The sequence below is a fragment of the Physeter macrocephalus genome, chromosome 19, assembly GCF_002837175.3.
Source record: "Physeter macrocephalus isolate SW-GA chromosome 19, ASM283717v5, whole genome shotgun sequence".
Lineage (NCBI taxonomy): Eukaryota > Metazoa > Chordata > Mammalia > Artiodactyla > Physeteridae > Physeter > Physeter macrocephalus.
Window position 1 is genome coordinate 83,091,064 of NC_041232.1, and position 21,261 is coordinate 83,112,324.

General features: G+C 37.4%; 1 protein-coding gene across 1 annotated transcript in view; it reads right to left on the bottom strand.

Annotated features, from left to right (window-relative positions):
* NETO1 (neuropilin and tolloid like 1) overlaps positions 1-21,261 on the bottom strand; it is a 92,974-nt gene that overhangs the window by 64,945 nt on the left and 6,768 nt on the right. Inside the window, exon 4 of the mRNA XM_007119844.2 lies at positions 20,371-20,619. Coding sequence (XP_007119906.1) covers positions 20,371-20,619 — 249 coding nt within the window. The remainder of the gene's footprint in view (positions 1-20,370; positions 20,620-21,261) is intronic.

Genomic DNA, 21,261 nt, shown 5'->3' on the forward strand with positions numbered 1-21,261 from the left:
CAAATCTCTCATTGTTTGGAAAAATAAAATACTATCTTGAGTTTTTATTGGCACACTGTTTGGACAAAAATATGTTAAATATATGATAATTCCCCGGCACTGGTGATTTTTTTAATCCTAGGGCACAATTTCTGGGCTGAAGAACTCACAGTATGCTAGTCAGGGAGGATGGAGTGACTACTAAGATTGTAATAGAAAGACCATGAACGCCTGAGTAGGGATACGCACAAGAGGTACCTCACAGAGGAGGGTGGTCTTCATCTGACATTTGCTAAGTGGAGGAGCCATCTAGATGGACAGCGTTTTCAGTGGCACAGTGGTGCATTGGGTGCTCTGAGTGTGGTTCAAGATGCTTTAGATCAGAGTTCTGAGCACTGGAGCATCTAGACATCAGACTAGAGAAGCAAGATCACAAAATACCCTGTGTGTCCTGCTAAAGAGTTTAGATTTTATTCTGGAGGCAAAGAGCCACCAATAAAGGAGTTTAATTAGGCCAGTATCATGAGCAGCTGTGAATTTTAGAAAGCCCGCTCTAGCAGATGTTTGGGTATTACGGGAGGGACAATTCTGAAGTAGGAACACAAGTTAAAACTCTGTTGTAGCAACTCAGCTAAGAAATTAGGAGGGCCTGAAATCAGTGCTGAGGTAGGAAGGTACGGCAAAGATTCAATAAATAATTAGAAAGCATTTCTGAAGCATGTGGAGGTTAAATAAGAGGGAAGAATGGTGAATAACTGCACAGCTTGTTGTTTAGAGGACAAGGGACTGGTGACACCATTACCCCAAACATGAAATACGAAAGGAAAATGTAATTTTCTGGGGAGGAAATATCGATATTCTTGAATTTGAAGAGGACACGGGGACATGCAAGTAAAAATAGGAGTGGGTTGAGAAATAAATGGGTGAGAAGAAGGAAATACTCGAAGCATATTCTTCCATATGTTGATACTTTGGCTAATGTTTGGAACACAAGTACGACTCACAGTTACTTCCTTAGGAATCTCACAGTTCAGTGAGAGAAAAATTACGTAAATAGTTAATTACAATGCAATGCGAAAGAGCAATAAGAGAGGGATATACATAGAGTCATCCCTAGGTATCCATGGAGGATTGGTTCCAGGACTTGTTGTAACTAATTAATCATTTAAAATATGTTATTTAAAATCTATAACCAGATATTTCATATCTTTAAGACAAAGATGTGTACTTGCCTGGATCATCAGTGGATCTCAGTGCCCAGTATGGTGGAAACTGACTCAGAACAAGTACACAATACATACTTGATTACTAAGTGCCATACATAAATGAACGAGTTGAGAAAGACATTCTAGGCCGGAGAAACGTGCAATAGCACAGAAGAGTGTAATTGCAAATAGTTTTTTGTGAATGGAGGACTTGAGTCACAGAGAATGGTGGAGGAAACCCTGACAGACGTCAGATTGTTAAGGCCCATGAGTGTCATGATAAGAAATGGTATACTAAGCTGCTGAATGGCTTTAATCAGGAGATGGCTACAATTAGAATTCGCTCATATAACTCTGGCAAGAGTGGGTTAGAGAGACGGGGGAAATGTGTCTGAATAAAAGGACACAGGATATTACACTTGGCCAGATGAGGCATACTTAGGGCCAGAACAAACATAATGTGAGTAGGAATGGAGAAGATGAAAAGCATAGGAGAACTTTTAGGATACAGATTCGTAAGAACTTGGTGAGTGATGAGAACTTAGGGAGTAGGAAAAAGAAAATTAAATAGGGTTCATATAATTTGGATTTGAATTTCTGGGTGAACCACGGTACTCTTGAATAACAACAAATAGAACACAGGAAAAGACATAAGCTTGGGAGAATTTTCAGTGTGTGGTGTTCATTTGGAGCGCGGAATTAATAAGTTCAAGTTTGAACATCATAAATATAAGAGCTAGTGTACATCTGGGGGATCCCTGGTAAGCAGCTCTCTACGGAATTGGATTTCCAGAGAAAGTGCAGTAAGGTAAATGAAGGAACATCCATGGTTTGAGTTTAAGATTAAACAATCTTTGCGTTAGTCAGCAAAATAAAAATTGTCAAAATATTGTTCTTCCTTACTGTGAAGATATCTATGACTGCATTTAGTTTACCAATTTAATTTTCTTAGGAAGTACTGCACAGGAGTTAAAAGCAAGAGTTAGGGTCACACTGCATGGGATTTTAATTTTTCTACTGAAACTTGTAAAATGGGTGAGGCTGGGCGAGTTTTTAAACTTTTCTAAGCTTCTGTTTTCTTCCTTCTAATATAGGAAAATAGTTATATGCCGAACCAATTTACTAGGTTTATTTCTATGGACTTCAAAGAGGAATAATCTTACTTTATTTTACTTCCATCTACAGGCTTTGACTGATGTAGACATTTCTTTCCCTGTCAGTGAATGAGAGCTTGGGAGGATCCTATAGCTTTTTAATTTCTAAGATACTTCTTCTTATGATCATGAAGACTCACTTTCCGATATTTCAGCTTCTCAAAATCCAATAGCTGCACATCATCAAAGCATCCTCCCTCCCCCATCTCCATCCTAACAGGTGTCTCTATGTGAACCCTGTGGAGGGAAAGGGGAGACCGGTCGGTCTTTCTTCTTGCGGTTCCCATGCGCCTCTCATCTTCTGCAACTACCTGGTTGGGGAAGAGGTTAAAGGAAATGGAGCAGAAGTTTGTATGTTTAGCTGATGAAATCTGTAGTTACTTATCTCTTGATTGTTGATGAATGGCTGAGGGTAGTTCTCATGCACAGGTCACGGTTAGGCAAGCAGACTGGACCCTTCTTCCCTCACTCATTCTCTTTGACTGACATCTTGAGACAATTGCTGTGACACCTCTAGGTTTTACTTCTGATAGTCCAGCTGGCTGGGCAGTGACCAGTGGCCCACAGGAAATGCGCTCTCTAAAATGAGAGAGTGCAGCCTTGACCTACTCCTCCCTCATACTCCTAGGGCCATCAGGCTGCTCTACCCTATAGACTCTAGGCTGTGACTAGCTTCCAGTAAGACGCAGGCACCATGCTTTTGCTCACGTTCGCTTCCACACCCCTGGGCACAGACATTCCCCTAGGGTCTCACTCTCTCCTGCACTGATCCAGTACATCTGGGTGGGGTGCCCCATTTCTTGCAGGAACCAGCAATTTCTAAGTCTGGTATTTCTTAGAGAATCCCTAACCAGGATAAAAATTCTCCTGTTCTTAGACTTTGTGAATTTTCAGCTTTCTATTTAACAAAGGCTGTTGGGGAGTTGGCGGTAAACTGTGAAGCACAATCTTGGTCACTTACATTTGACATGGATGTATCTAACAGTTGTCTCTAGAATTTTAGGATTTTTTTTTAACATATATTTATCAACTGTAAGGTTTTGACTAAAATTTCCAAGCAACAGGAAAATTACATCCTGTTATAGTCATAATAATGTTTAAGTTTTTAGGGGTGATGTGGAGGTTAAAGGAAATAATGCATAAAGAACCTAAGCAGACATTGCCTGTTACGTATTTTCTCTACTGTTTCACAAAACATCGACAACCACGTGTCCTTTAACAAATTTAAAGTTCTTTTACTGTAACGTCCAAAAAAAGTAAATAAAATAAATGATCATTTTCTTAAAGCAGAACTATTGTTAAGAGCTAAATAACAGCAAGGGGAAGTTATGCTGAATATACGAAGTAAAGAATCTGAACCTGTTGTCTCCCAATTTGAATAAAAAGAATATAGAAGAGTTAGAAAGAGTGGGTGTGATCATTACCCTGAAAGCCTAATCTTCAAGACGATGGTATTAGAGGTAGGGGTCTTTGGGAGGTGATTAGGTCATTAGGGCAGAGCCCTTATGAATGGGGTTAGTGCCCTTTGAAAGGACCCCAGAGAGATGCTTTCCCCCTTCCCCCTTCCCCCTCCTGAGGACACAGCAAGGATGCGCTGTCTATGAACCAGGAAGTTGGCTCTCACTGGACACTGACTCTACCAGTGCCTTGATCTTGGACTTGCAACCTCCAGAACGCTGAAAAATAAATGTCTGTTGTTTATAAGCCACTCAGTCTATGATATTTTGTTACAGCAGCCCAAACTGACTAAGACATGCTCCAAAGTTCAAATTGCTCATCCATAAAACAGGGGAACAGGGAAAACAACACAGATTTGTTTTGAAAAATCAAGTGATCATTGTTTCTAAAACCAGTTTTAACGAGATAGTGAATGAATCTACAATTTTAGCATGTTAGAGCTCCAACAGTACTGGACAGCAAGTTCTATGCACCCCTTTTATGAATGAGCAAATGGAAACCTAAAGAGGTGAAGGACTTGCCCAAGGTCACATGGCCCCGTTCTGAATCCAAGGTCATGCAACATGGTGCTGTGTTTAAGTGCCTTGAAGGTGAAATAACTTTCTCTCAGTTTGGTAGAACACCCCAAATGCCTTGAAAATGCCTAGTTCTTTTAATTCTTGTCACAAAAAAGTATAGATTCTCCCTAAGATATAGAAAGAGTGTACATAGAGAGATCTTATCCACATTGAAAGAATAGAAAAGAGGGAAAAGGCTAATTTTTGTCTGAGGCTCTAATAGTCAAGCAAGAAAAGTTATTATTAAGTTGCTCCTGTTTTTAATTCAGCCTTAGCCCTTTATATGTACCACAATTACATCTGTCTGTTAGTCTCCTGCCCCCGGAGGACAGGGACAGTCTCTGTGTCTGTATTTCCAGTGCCTACACATAGCAGGTGTTCGGTGAACATGCAGTGAGTGAACGCATGGAGTCCAGGGGTAAGGATTCTGCAATGCTCTCACAGTCAGAAGCTGTTTCTATCTCTCCATACTCTGTCCCATTGCCTAGAAGTATAATCTCCATGTTTCATTCCTTCGAGACCAGCATATTTTTTCAGTCCTTGTAAGTCACCATTTAAAATGCAGATTGCTCTGGCTGGGGTGAATAAAATTCCTCATCAGATAATATTCCTCGTCAGTAGAGATTGGTTTATAGGGCCATTCTCCAGCCAGGACACTAACTCAGAATAAATATCTGCATGAAAGAGACAGCAAATAAGATTCTAAGGTGAACACTGAAAACAGATGAGGGGGAGGAAGCATTGTAAGAAGAAGTGGGAAAGTACAAAAATGGAAGATATGAATGAGCTGCACACAATTCCCTACCTCCATTTTAGCCTAGGTCAATGTGACTTTTATTCCCACAGGAAGCTAGAATAACTCTGAAGTATGAGTCTTTGGTTTAGTAACATCCAATTACTACAGGTAGCAGTTATTGGCCCTACATCTAGAAGCCATCGTACATCTTATCAGAGTGCTAATTAAAAGCAAACAAACATCCCAACAAACAAACGTTGCACGCCAAACATTTCATATTTCAAGGATTATTCTTTCAGTGATACAAGCACATAATTATTGAAGATGATGTATAAAGATCTCAGAAAGTCTGTTAGTGGCCTAGAGAAATTTTCCACAAATATACATTATATAACTCCACAAACAAATTGAGTTTGCTCCAGCAGCATGTTCAGGGGTCAAGGAAAAAAAAAAGGAGTTTTTTGGAAATCATGCTCTGGGATTTAACAAATTATCTAGGTATAAGATTATGGCTAATGTAAGTTTAAGCGAAGGTAAAATTTCTAGTGAGATCAGTGTTTGTTCTAGGGATTCAAGGTAGAATGATTGACAGTAGAAATGACCACAGCAGGAGACTAATGAAAAGCTTGGTAGTCACTAAGTAGAGCAGATGAATGGTGACTAGCATAAGAGTTGACTATAAAGCCATTAGCTACCTTTTATAGAATGCCCACTAACCCCTGTAGTCCCGGGCACAGTACTAAATATCTTCCAAGGGAGGGAGCCCCTTCCTCACCACTACCAGCAGCATAAATTGGGGGAAGAGTTCTTGGCAGGCTTCTCTTTTGGTGACAGCTCTTCTTCTAGCTGGTGCTTGGTCACCAAGGAGCTGGAGAGGAGGGATTTGGGAGCCCAAGCTTGAAGCCAGGCTTATGGAAAGACTGAGAAGCATTTGAGGTTAGGGAGGAAGAGAATATTTGGAGGGAAAGCAAATATTTCAAATAAATACTTTAAAAATGTGCTTTTTTGGTATTTGAAATAATTGCCTAACCCAGCTCCACAAGAAACCTTCAGTAAAATCTGCACTATGGATCCACGACTTTGTTGTTATATTTGTGGTTCTGGTATGGTGGGACAAAATGTTTTCTAACCGTCCATAAACAGGCCCAAGGTGGGAGAAGATGGTGCAAAGGATCCTACCAAACAGGTTACACGCATATGATCTTACTTAATCCTTGCAAAACTGGATCAGACAGTCAATGTAACAATCACTTGGCAGATGGCAAGTGAGATCAGAAAGGCTGATTGTTATGTTTTAGTTAATAGCTGGACAGTATCCTAAGTGCAGCTTGACTAAGGCTCACCTTACTTCCCCAGTCTGTGTCCTTTTGGCCACTATGTTGCCAGAGTTCCCAGATGCAAAGTCTTAGCTTCAGCCTGGCTGACGACAAAGCTGTGCTCTTTTTACTGTGTCGCATGGCACTCTCACCTGTCACCACCAACTAAAACAAGGGGTTGTATCATGTTGACATTCATGGTCAAGAAAGTGTGATGGAAATATATTAAGTTATTTCTGAAATTTAGTGAACAGGTAAGCTAATTGATACTATTTTTTAACTAAAACAAAATGCATTCTGAAAAGGTTTGTAAGAGGGTGGGAAGATATGTTCATTGTACTTGCAACTTTTCTTTAAGTTTGAAATCGTTTAAAAATTAGTTTGGAAAAAAAAGACACAGAAATATGAAGTAGTACACCTATGGGGGGAAATATTCAAAATGAAGTAGTCCATTATTATTTCAGCATCTGAAATTGTTATTCACCTTTTTAAAACTAGTTGACAACATATAGATTGAATGAACTAATTATTTTCTATGGCAAGTGCATATAATAATGTACTTCACAAATATAAATATCATTTGTATGGGTTTAAAGTTGATTCATAAGATATAAATTGTCATATTATTTTTATTATTGGTTACTAATATTGATGATTTATATGATGATGAAGCCAATGATAAAAGTAATATATTGTAATTATGGTTTTAAAAATCCAGGGAAAATTTTTTTTCTTTTTGCTTAATTATTACAGGGACAAATGTTGCTGTTGTCTGAAAGATGGTAAAATATACAGAAAGGATAAATTCTAGGATCACTGAAAACACCTCAATGCCCTACAGTCACAAAGGGTGAAAAATGGTCAATGTTTTTGAGAAGTTTAGCCCTGAAGCAAATAGACATTTGTTGACAGCAGGGCATAATACCTAAATATATACATTTCTTGTGTTCCAATCTCAGCTTTGCTACGGAGATGACCTTGAGCACAATATTTAAACATTTTAAATATTTCTTTTCAAAAATTCAAAACAAGAATGGCAATGATAAAATACCTCATAGGTGGGCTATAAAAATCAAATGAGATAATGTTTAGAACAACCACTGGCATATAATAAGAACTCAACAATTCATTAGTTTTATTAAGATGAATATCTTATAATCAGATTGTAGAAAGCAAGAATCACTGCCTAATCATACTATTATTTCATTTAAATTAATTTTGAATGACTGCATTTATCACGTATTTTTCTGCTGGACAATTTCATTAAGAAAATTGGGAGATGTTTTATCTAATAAACAATCCAAATACTTTTGATAAGAAAGTAATTATTTTTTATAAATATGTAGGATATATTTACTTTTTATTTTCCAAAATTATTTCCCCTTTCGAATCCCTACCACCTTAATTGTAGCCAAGAGTGAATACCATTGCTGTTTTACAATATTATAGCTTGCAATTGCAATTAGCATAAATCCAATAGAATCAAGCAACAGATAAAGTAGTAAATACTGTCTGAATGACAAGGAAATAATGAATAGAGAAAAGTAACTCTTTTCTTTTCTCCCTCCCACCCCTGGCCCCTTCATTAAATTAAACAAAATGTACTTCTTCAAATCTTGCAGGACACTTGAAATCATCCTGATAATTGAGATATTATGTATTCAAAAGTAAGTATAAATAAATGACATCATTCCTAAAAGGGAGTATGGCAAAGTCACACAGAAAGAAAATGAAAATATTATTAAATGATCTGTCATTTAATATGCAGTACAGCTCATATCTACCCTTGCACCTTTCAAAAGTATCCCAGGGAAGTTCATCTTTTGTAACCTGTCTCATGGAAGTAGGTCTCTCCATAATTCAGGAAAAGGTCCCCTAATCATTGGAAGATTCCAAGCATGAGACAGAAGAAATATTCTTCCCTTATTTCAAAAAACAAAATGCATTGCTAAAGTTCACCTATACTCAAAGAAAAACTGATGCCAATTGATTACCGGCTAAAATTGTCCAAAATGAAGAAGCCAAGACCAAATAAAATGTAAAATCCCAAAATATATAATTTTGTATTCGAATTTACTTAGACAAGAGTATTAGCTCAAACTCATATAATGTTCTATTTTAATTTTTGGATGTCGTAATTAGTTGGGGTTTTGTGCTTAGTCCTCTAATTAGCTCACTTCTTCACCTTCCCTGGCTGCTCGTCTGTGCATCAGCTCTAAATTGCTAACAGCCTTTGCAATGTGCCCACAAAGATACCACACTGCTATTTCTCTTTCGACATCTTTAAAAACAAACATAGCATCTTCTATCCTTTTATTCTCCAACAGAAGTTATGACATGATCACCAAATCATTAAGGACTGAAACTTCAGTCATTTCTACTTTTCGTTCTCAACGTGCACATCTAACGGGTCACGAAATCTCACTGATTCCACATTTCTTCTTTCACTACATTGCTGCACACGCTACTCTCATCTTGGTTCTTACAGTTTCTTACCTGCATTGTTTTAATTGTTTATCTTTGTTTCCTGTGCTTCTATTCTCTCTTGACTCAATCCATCCTCCACATTCTGATAAATCACAGGCTTGCAATAAAGGTCTCAAAAATTGCAATTCAATTTAAAATATTAGTATATTTCCCGCTTCACCTAAAATTATGTATGTATCATTACCACGGCTTACAAAACTATTCATTATCTGAATCAGTCTCACCTCAACTTCTCTCCTTTCAAAGCCACACATCTACTTTCCAAATGGTCTTGACTACCTGCTATCCATTTTAGCAACTTCTCCATACCTGGTATCTCATTCGTTCTACCTTCTTTGGTTACTTAACTCCATTCATTCATTCATTAACTCATTTAGATATTCATTCATATAAATTTCAGTAAATATCAGCTAATGCTAGACACTGAAGAGGCTCTAGAAATTTTAAAGGTACAAACCAAAGCTCCTTCCCCTTGAGAAGTTTGGTATGATGTGTTATCATGCATGTCCCAAGGGCATAATGGAGCTATGGCTGGGTGAGCACAGGAGGACACATGATCCATCCAGAGGATGCAGTGAGGGGTGTGCAGGCAAATGCCACTGAGGTACACTTCTCGCGCCACATCTGCTGATGCCTCCACTTATCCTTTAGGTGCCGGCACTCTGTGCACTTGCCACGGCACTCACTATATTGGGTATAAGTGTTCATGTCCTCAAATACAAGATAAGTTACTCAGGAGCAGATTCTGCATCTCAGTCATTTTCATATCTCAGCATTTAGTGTACAGTCTGGACCAATTATGGGTCAATAATCTTTTAATGTTGTTGAATGAATCTATGAAATAATGAATCAGAGGCTTAATGTGATCTCAGGGAATATCATGTCACATGGGAAGTAATGTTAACATTTTGACTCTATCGTTAGGTAGCAAAATCCATAATGATAACGTGTCAAATGCTGGTCTCATGAGGAAACTGAAACTCTAAGACATTAAGGAAACTGCTGTGGCCACAAGTCACATAATGAGAAGGTTTCCAAGCCAAAACTTTGACAATCTAGCACTATGGCCCATATTTGACCATGTTTAATAAAAGTATTAATATATATATGTATACATATATATGTACACGTACATATAATATGAAACTATTAGAAAACCATGAAACTGAGAAAAATAGGTTTATGCAGAAATGAAAAACTGAAGACCCATACAGATAGACTATAACAAAGATTTAGCAAAGTGCCAATATTCTCTGAAAGGAACTGATCATTCTCCTATACATTTCAAAGGAAATACCAAAACTAAACTCTTTTCAGTTAAATATGTATTTTAAATTATGGCCTCAAATTATTAATTTTTTTCCCTGATGAGGAAAGATAGGTTACATTGAAAATAACTTGAAAACATGAGGAACTTTTCTAGAACATGGGTACCTCACAGGCATAAAAGAACATTTCATCCATAGATAATGAGAAAACATACCAAATCACATCCTTAGAACCAATTTGCCTTAAGTTAACAAAAAGTTGGGCTTCGTTGTGGATTGCTACATCACCTAAAATGGAGCATGTAAGTTGTTGTTAGAAGAAAAACCGATATCCAATTCAAGCTAGACGTGAAAAGTTTAGCCCAAAGAACATAAATACCAACACTGACATTTTGAACAGGAAACTGAACACCCTATTTATTCGTATAATCACTACATTTCTCCTATATCAAGGGCTCATAAATAGTTAAGATGGAAATGATATCTGAATTTTTTTCTAGAAAATGTGGGAGCAGACCAAAAAAATGGGGCTGGCAGAGTCAGGAGGCATAATGTAGAACCTAGGGACTCAGCAGCCTGTGAATAGAAGGTGGTAAGCGGTAGGTAGAAGCTAGTGGGAGACACATTGCCTATGAGTTGTCGAGGAAAGAGGTATGTAGCCACTGCTCAGGGTACCACAGCAGCCTGTGAATAGAAGGTGGTAAGTGGTAGGTAGAAGCTAGTGGGAGACACATTGCCTATGAGTTGTCGAGGAAAGAGGTATGTAGCCACTGCTCAGGGTACCGAGAGGAGCTGAGAAGGAATGGGTGACCACAGAAGCACAAGAAGATCCAAGAGGATAACAAGTGAAATGGACAGAATGGAAATGATACAAATGGTAAAACAGTTGTCAACAAAAAATAAGCATGGTTGTATTATTTTTAAATGATAATCTTCTTTTAATTTAAAATTGAGAAGTAAATATTAGTTGAAAATGCTTATTAAAGGAAAGTAATTTACACATGAAAAATAGCTAAGAATAATTTTTTCACCAGTTAAACAGTTATCTACGACAGCAGATCTCTGCAAGCCTGGTTCATTTTCATGCCCATGGAAACCCTCTATTTCAGACTTTACCTACCATTCCCATACAGCCCCCATCTCTGCTTTCTTAGTTCATCAGCACAGCCACTGACTATTCTACAAATTCTACTTTGTTTGCCTGCCAAATCCGCTAAAGGAAATACACTTTCCTTTCAGACTGCACCAGCAAGCATAATAGAGTCTGGGAATGTTTTAAGGTAGTACTGATCTCTATATCTCATTTCTCTTTGAATCACTTAGAGAAATTCCTTGGGGCTTTGAAGTGCAAATTTCAGAAGAAAAGTTCCAAGGCAATAGAACCGTCTTCTGATTTGGGTTATGATCAATAGACAACAGAATATAAGTAACATATGTATGACTAATATGTCCTTCTGCTTAAAAAAGTCAAGTTTATTCTTTTGTGGCACTTGCCTTGCTGATTGTGAATAGTCCTACTATATTATAATCACTCTGTAATTCTTGTGGTAGTCTGGTTGAAGTGAGGTGTCTGAAATTAGTTGGAAAGGGAAAATGCCATAAGGAGGTACTGAAGCAGAATTTCAAGCAAGTCAGCATAGCTGTGGAATGATGGGAAGCTAGCCAAGTGAGCAAGCAGGAACAGACAGCATAGCTCTTTTGAAGCAAAGGCATCAGGCAGATATGCCATGAAGAGGCAGAGGTTTAAAGAGTGCCAGGTTCTACAAATAGCTATTATTGCCACAAACAAAAATACCACCATCCCATGCACATCTTTGGAAAGAATCGCGAGTTGCTATTTTGTTGGGGTTTCTGCCATATTTATGCATAAAGATGGCATTTACATAAAATCAAAAGATACATATATATATGTATATATATATATATATAGAGAGAGAGAGAGAGATACATACATACATATAGAAATAGAGTATCAATTTATGTATAGGAAAGTCCAACTGAGAGCATTGGATATTTTATATCTGGAACAAAACTATTTTAAAATTTTGAATTGATAGACTCAAATTGTTATACTCTCTGTCTCAATGGTGAACTCTTACATCATTTGTTTACTTTTTACATCACTTCTCATATCTTAACACATATTTTAAACATGACTTACTTGCTATATTAATTTCCTTTTGCTCCTATAACAAATCATCACAAGTTTATCAAAACAACACAAATATGTTATCTTACAGTTCTGGATGTCAAATCTGAAATGGGTCTTGCTGAGCTAAAATCAAGGTGTCCGTAAGTGTTGTTCCTTTTCTGGAGGCTCCAGGAGAGCATCCGTTCCTTGCCTTTCCAGCTTCTAGAGGCTGCCCACGTTCCTTGGCTCATGGGCCCTTCCATCTTCAAAGCCAACAATGGCCATATGAGTATTGGTCACATTGCATCACTCCAACACTGACTTTTTGGCCTCCTTCTTACACATAGAAGGACTTTCGTGATTACCTCGGGCCCTCTCAGATAATCCAAAGTTGTTGTCTTAAAGTAAGTTGATTAGCATCCTTAATCCAATGTACTATCTTCAATTCCCGTTGTCGTGTAGCCAAACATATCCACAGACTCCAGGGATTAGATCATAGACTTCTTTTTTGAAGGGGGAAGGGCATTATTCTGTCTACTACACATGATTTTTCTCTTCTTATAGAAATTGAACTCATTGTAGGGAGGATAGTGTCTTGTACATACTGTATTTTTACAGTATTAGCATAGTAAGTCAATAAATATTTGTTGAATACATGTAAGTGGCAAATACAGCCTAGTGAAAATTAAGTTATTCTGTGAATTCACTTTAAGAGTAGTTACATGAGCTGTACTTAAATAGCTATAATGGCATACAAACGATAAAACATAAAAAACATTTTTGGTCAAGAAAATAACACTGTGGGTTGTTTTCCTGAAAATTGTTTGATTTATTTGACACAGAAATAAAATAAAAAGCCTCAGACTATCAGCAAATTATCGTGAAAAAATGTTAAAAAAGAAAAGCCTAGATTATAATATTTTCTTAGGCAAAATACGTAGGATGTCATCATTTGAAAAACATACTTCTTGAATATGCAATAATAAGTTGAATGTTAGAGTTTTCTAGGAGAAGATTTTACCAAAAAGCCTGATAACTATGGACACCTAGAAAAAACATGAGAATGCAAAATGGAGATAGAACATATGCATTATTTCTTCATTTTGTTTCTTGAATGTTTCTCTGGCTCAAATGATACCATTTCTCTTTAGGACAATGTTAGTGAAGGGTGGACGCTGGTCCTTGGATGTTGGCACAACTGTGTGATTGGGTCCAGAGGTGATGTTATGATTGGTCAATGCATGATCAGGGCTAGTCCATAAGACCCCCTTGTGGGAATTAGTAAATGGTACCCATTTCTGGATAAGGTTCTGCTCCTGGGCGTCTGAATGTGAAAGGAATCAGACCTTCTCTCTCCCTCAACCTAGTGTCCTTAACGTGACAGCTGTATGCAGCAGCCCTGGGGAGAGGAATGGTGTTGGTGACTGGAGGCAACTGGCCACAGAAGAAGTCAAAGAGACACGAGTGTTAGGAGGAGGAATTAATTGTGGGAGATCGAGGAGAAAGAAATTAGTTCTTCCCTTGAGTACTCAGCACGTAAGTCATGGGTTCCAAGTCATGAGAGCATTATACATACAACTGACCAGGTCAGTAACAGCAGATATTTGAGAACAGGAAATGCCTCATACACTTCCAGCTCGGGAGGACTGAAAAGGCAGATTTTTATAACAGAGGTAGAGGCAGGGAAGACAAATCATTGCCTTTTTCGTCACTGTGAATTAATAGGCATTTCAGGCAACATGGGAAAGGTGAATTTTAAAATTCATACACCAGTAATGGTGAAATATGGGTGATACAGTATTATCCCTTAATTAAATTTCTTCATATAACTAAACTGAAAGTACTTGCAATATGTGATGTAATTAAAGTCATGATCTCTACCCTTTGTAGAAGGTGTATCACCGCAGTGGTTATATAACTGATAAACAAGCAGTAACTTAACTTCTACACAGAGCTCATGAACCCGGGCAACACGTTTTCTCTAGATCATTGATTCCTTGATCTTTAAAATAAAAAGGTTAAATGAGATGAACTTCAAGGTCTCTTTCAGATCAAAAGAAAATACACACCTACAATGGAAATACACCTGAGACTCCATGTGGTCTAGTCTCAAATGTACCATATTCAAGAACATGCAGTCCAACAATTAAACACTAAATAAATATAAACACACCTGAACACTTTGCTCCACCTTTCCAGGAAACAACAAGATAAGGAAGGCGTTCTTTCCATACAGGAAACTTCTTCAAAAATCTTCCTTCTCCTTTGCCACTGCTTTCAATATTCTCTGTACAGATGGGAGCTAATCCTGGAAATTTTCTCTCCCACTCTCAACTTCTCTCCTGAACACCCACCTAGACCAAACAGCATTCTCTCCCTCCCTCCCTCTCTCTCTCTCTCTCTCTCTCTCTCTCTCTCTCTATTCCTCAGCCTTCCCCTTGAGCCTTCTTTTCTACACATCAGATCAACCAAGTCACAGGCTGGGCAGAAGAGAGTAAGGATAGATGGATGAAATTGCCCTCACACGAATATCTTTGGTAACTATTACACGTTGATAATTTTGTCCCTACTGTGACTCTCAAGTTTTTAATTTCATTTCTTGAAAAATAAGCCTCAACGAGAAATGTGAATTTGTTTCATACGTTTTTCATTTGACAGCCTTTAGAATATTTTGGGTCTACAGTGTAAATATAATAGAAAGACAATACGATACTATCTGACCTAAATGTGTTCAACCTTTTATTTCTATGTTAAAAATAAAGTAATCAGATAAAGTCCTTAATTTAACATTAACCTCTTTTACTTCTTTCATCTTTTAGTGCAGAATTCAAATTAAAGTTTAGTTGTTGAAAAACTGATATCAATAGATAGGTGAAATATTTCTTTTCTTTCTCACCAAAGCATATATCTGAACTCTGATTATCTAGACAAGAAAATTTAGGAATTTTCAACATGGTTAATACTCACACATGCATTCACATTTCAGACAGAAAGAGGAAAAGCACTGTATTAGATAATTAAAGTAACATCGAGTCCGTGACAATATTTTACCTAAATAATATATTTCATTTAATATGCATGGAAATCTTTTTATAACACTCAATTTAAATCACTGTACTGCAGTGTATCCTTTCCATTGCCTTTGAAGTCAATCAGCGTGGAGTTTCTCAGGAGGCTAGGAGTTGGACTGAACTTCCCTAAAACGCCTCGGGCTGCTCAGATGAAAGGTGCTAAGTACAAAGATCCTAATAATTTCAACATAGTTAACAACTCCACTCACTCCCAAGCCAATACCTAACTCGACCTCACCTATTTGGTACTTTGAGGCATAATCCTTAAATTAAATTTCTCCAGTAGGGTGTGTGTAACCTTGTTTCATAAAACTAGTTCAGAAAAAATAACATCAAAAGAGGAAGATTCCAAAAATATCACATTCTAGGTCTGTAAAGAGGAGAAAATCTCTCCATTAGGAAGGAAAGCACAAGACTAACAAGAGATATTTGTTCCTACAGAGATTGAAAGGGTTACTTTCCCCAAGAGTAGAACATCCTGGATGTTCTTCTCTCTTAATATCTAATAAAGTCCTTGATAATGCGTCTGGACTGGGGATACAGCGAATACAGTTACATGTTTTCTCCTTAGTTCATATTTTCAAGTAACAAAGAAAATGGAGGCATGGGGGCAGCTGGATGCAGGGAAGAGTTAATCTCTACTTAAAAGGCATTCTCAGTGTAAGTAAAAAAAAAAAAAAATGTAGATTGTGGAGAAACGGTATTCCCTCTTCTAAACTTCCATTCAAATTTAAAAATTCATTTAAAAATACATTTTAGATTCTAATAACAATTGATTTAAAAATTACCAACTATGGTATGTTCTCTTTTTTTGATTTATCTTAAATAATTTTATTTACGTTAGTAGTAACAAAAACAATGTTGTATCCTTTTCAAAAACTTAAGCATTACTGATAATGCTGAGAGAAGTTCACTATATCTCTCTCTTGTTCCCTTCAGCTCCTTCTCACCTACTGCACTCCAACAGCATCTAAAGTAATCATCGTTATGAGTTTGGTGAATGTTATTCCAGTATTATTAAGGTAATTTCATTACAAAATATTTTCTCATGATTCATTTTTCTATAATACATTTGGTTTAAATGTTTTTAAGAAAAACATTATTAAGATGAGCAAACAATATCAGTCTATTGCAATGGACACTTCTATATGTTTTCTCGTTAAATTATCTGTGGGTTATCAAATTTGCCATCACGTAACTTTTAACATTTTCAGTGATTCTGACATTTCTCTTCACGGAAGTAGGAGAGTGTATGCTGAGGAGAGCTCACAGCACAACTGTGCTTGCACAGGAAGAAGAGAGCTTTTCCCAGCTGGCATCACCCGGAGGCTCCCACCAGGGCTCTGGGTTCCTTGGCCCTTTTTCGAACCTCACACTGTCCTTCGTTTCTGCTGGCCCTGGGGGTTTGACAGGCTGACTTCTCTCTGACTGTTGCTCAGTGTCACAAACCTTCTTGTGCATGTGCTAGACTATACTCCTAGGCGATCCATCATCGTGCTGTGGACCCAGGTAAATGGCACAGTATCTACAAACAACCACATCCATAACATAAAAACTGCAGAGTCATCAGAATGTGTCCGAAGACGGAAAACCCTTTAAGTGTGTATCTGTGGCATCTTCTCTGGCTCTGCCTACCTGCCCTCCAGGTCCACCCATGACCCCCAGTTGGCTAGTTCTCATCGACCACCAGTTCAGAAGTAGCTCCTAGGAACACGGGAGCTAGGGGTTAAAAGGCTATGTTTTAAAGTTGACTAGGCAAGGAAGTCAAAGACATTCAGGTATTAAGAGACAGAAACAAGTTTTGAGATAAGAGTTGACACAGATCAGTGTCCCGGTCAGGCGTGGCTGAAGGTGAAGACTGGACAGGGGTACTGACCCATGGCAATTTGGGACCTAGAGCATCATTGGGAAAAATGGTCCCTGTTATCAAGACGAATCATCATGTACCTTCGCCGGATGCTATTAAACATGCTTCAATATTTGGATTTCACACTCACCGTACAATGTTCTGATTATAAATCTGGATGCCCGTGTACGGTCGCTTACAAGAAACACTGAGCTGTGTGATTCTAAGAATTCTTACTAAAAGTGTATGTATGTTTACATGTGTGTACATATATGCATGTGTACATGTATATATGTATATTCGTATGTATGTATACATCTATTTGTGTACATTCACATGTATGTATACATGTATATTTAGCTTGGTTAATGTGATTCAGTCCTAAGAGTGGGTACATTCTTGCTGTGCTGATATCAAGTTTCTGGGACTGTAAATTAAGATCCAGATCCCAGATTATGGTAAATTCTCAAAAATAATAAGACCACCTAGCCTTCCTACCGCTATTTCTGCTGTAACATATTTTATGACTGCTATCAGAAATAACTATAACCCTCATGTGGAGACTTAGGCCCACTTAAACCTAATAAGGAAAAGTGACATCGTGTAGGTATTAGTTTTGCATATCCATCCCAAAAAATCAGGGATAGAGAAGTTGTAATTTAAAAAATCTGGGACACTTGCTCTCCCAATAACCTATGCCAAGCCTCCTTTACTTTTAAAGTACACGTGATCAAATGAATACAATAATAGCTATCAACAGTTGAGATCTTATAGGAAGTGAAGAAATCCGTAAATATGCATTGGTCGATAATCAAACAATCTTGTGAGTAATCAATATTATCCCTACTTTACAAATAAAAATATTGAAGCATAGAACATGAAGGATCATGTCCAGAGTTTACAGCAAGCAAAAAATAAGAAAGCTAGAATTGGAAGCCCAATCTGCTTCCAAAACCAGTGTTCCTCACAGCTGTGCTGGAGTCCGGTTCGCGGGGTGACTTGGTGGGAAGATGACTCCTCCAATGTGCAGCCCAGTCTGGGGCCCTCGAGATGTCAGCAATGCTTTATCACGTAAATGATTAAGTTGACTTGAGGAACTCTCTCAGTTCCCACAGGTCACCGCTTGAAGCATGTCACCAAGTAAAAATGAAGCCCAAATTCAACTAAAGCCTGCCTGACTCCCTCTTCCCTAAGTGCTGTCTGGATGATCACTAACCCCTATACCCGCTTCCTCCTACATTAACTGAGTGGCTTCCTCAATGTTGCCTCTTTATGGAAGGAGCTGTAGATTACTGCGCCACTCAGGCAATGTCCTTGGGCCATAGCGTGTCAACGTGTGCAGTCACGGAAGTTTTACACAACTCCTTCTTAGGGTCCTCCTTTCCCCTCAGATGCCAAGCGTAGTTTCCCGGCACACTTCCCTCAAGCTTATCTGAGTGACAGCAGCCTCCGTCTATCCTTAACTCATTCTTAATTCCATGGAATCGTCTCCTCACATTCCCTTCCAATTCAGACGTTCCTGGTAATAAAATCTTCTCCTTCTACAGATGAAGCAAGGTGGATCTAAAGAAACAAGGAGCAAAGAACAATGCTCGGGAACAGAGAAGCTCTGGAAAACCTAGGATATCGGATTGAACGCCACCATTGATGTATCTCAAGTAGAGCTGGAAACGTGGATAGACTTGCTTAAGTTGATAGTCTGTTAGTTGACCCTACATTTCTAAGGAAACTACAGTTTTAGATCCTCACATGTTCCCATGATCACCCGTCTCAAGGTGAAAATATAACTTGCAAAAGCCTAGATCATACCATGTGCCATTATTTTTCGGTCCTAGTTATACTCAAAATTAGCAGTTAAGAAAAAATATATATATATATATATATTTCCATTGAAAACTCTAGCACTAATAAAGTAATCTCAGTGTTGACACCTTTCTGGAACACATCGAATTAGTCTGATTGCCACATGTGAAATACCCATGACTTCTGTGAACAAGCCAATATGAGCAAAGCATAATAAAAACCACAATCTCTTAGAAATAGTATAAAAGTGTTCCTGATGTTTAAGGCTAAGGCATATGGTAGGGTTAGTAGCTTACTTATTTTAATTATTATATTATTAAACCACAATATTACAATAAAAGTCATCATTAATCTTATATTAATTATTTCCAAAATGTTATGCTTGAACTGAGCAGTATAGCCCTGCTCTGATGTTACCCCTGTAACCTGGAATGGAAACGTGAACAAATTTTACATATATTCCAGTTTAATTTATTGTCTTTTATAACCTGAGTAAAACAACATGTACAAACTTAAAAAAATGTAATTATAAATAAATAATTTCCTTTATGTTAGGTGAGCCATTTTTCCATTAAAAAAAGTGACTTCATCAAATCTCAAATTGCTTCAGCCTGGTGTTCTTGCAGTTTAAAAATATAACCAATTTTTATTGTATTAAATGATAACTCATCATAAAGTGAGCCGGGCAACATCACAGGCCCTTTTTAATATCGACAGGTTAAAAGGAAAATTGACACAGAATAGATAATTATATAATAACAGCTAATGGGTGCCAGACCTTGCAAATGGGTATTTGGCTGCTATGGGGCTCACTTTTCCTTTTCTCACAACTCTTAGGAATTTGCATTTCTAAAAAAAGAGATTAGACTGACTGCTTTATACTGAGACCCATTTGCTTTAAAAATTATAATTTTCAAAAAAAAGAATTATAATTTTCAGAACAAATGAATTTTTTGTTCGAGTTCTCCAAAGATCATTGTGATGGATACATTTTACAATATCGCAATTGCCTTTTCACGTTTATTGGGATTCAATGCGTAACTAGTTTCTCTATTACAGATGGCCTCTCAAATTACACGTTTCAGCATAATGGAAGCCCAATTAATTAACTGTGGTGCTGCTTGACCACGTAGACCCCTGAGTCACTGTGCTGTACCTCTAGTGTAGGCTAAATCTGAAAGAAAAATTATTTTCCTTTCAGAATTTATGAAATGAAAAGAGAAAGTATGGTAGGTTTGGTTTTAAACAGAACCGGGAAACTTTGGAAATTATAAAGTTGTCTTACAAAAGTTCTTCTAGTATGAAGATAGAAAACCGAGGAAGAAAAAGATATAGGGAAAAAAACAAGCCCCCACTTACCAGGTGTGAAATTGTATCGAGCTGAAAATCCCATAGATTCCAGCTCTCCATCAGCAAAAAATTTAATCCATAGAAATCTTCCACTGGATTTTATTACAGGTGGATTTTGTTGTCCACAAAAACGTCCAATTATTGGAGAAAATCCAAAAGGTCCATCTCGAACTTCAATATGATCAAATTTGCACTCCCAAGAAGGTTCAATAGAGTACTTTTCATCAAAATAAAGTTCAATGCACTGTCTTGGGGCGGCTAAAAAAAAAAAAAAAAAAAAAAGAAAGATGATGTCTAGGAGGTCCTTTTTAAATCCGTAGTTTGGTTTCTCTGATTCTACTTCAGATTTTATCTGTATAACTCCTATCAAATTTTGACTGTGATATGCATAGAAACGCTAAGCAACTTTGTTATTCTCAGCATCCTAAGAGATAATATTCCCATAATAATGTCTAGGAGATGATTCTTAAAACTGATGATGTTGCACAAAATATTATCTGATATAAAATGACCACTTCAATATCTAACACAGAATGAACAAATCACAGTAGTTTTGTGAAAACCTGCTGACTCAGGTTTAAAAAGTAGAGAGGCATCTCTCTGTCACTTCTCCCACGTCTTGAGGGATATTAAGAGTAATTTTCCTAGAACACAAATATTATCATGTCATTCTCAGGTTTAAACTTATTCAGCAACTCTCTATCAGCTATAGGAAAATGATCAATTCACTTGACATACAGGTTTCTTAGAAGTATCCAACAACTCACCCTGCCAGGGTCTTTTTTTTTTTTTTTTTTTTAACATCTTTATTGGAGTATAATCGCTTTACAATGGTGTGGGTTAGTTTCTGCTTTACAACAAAGTGAATCAGTTATACATACACATATGTTCCCATATCTC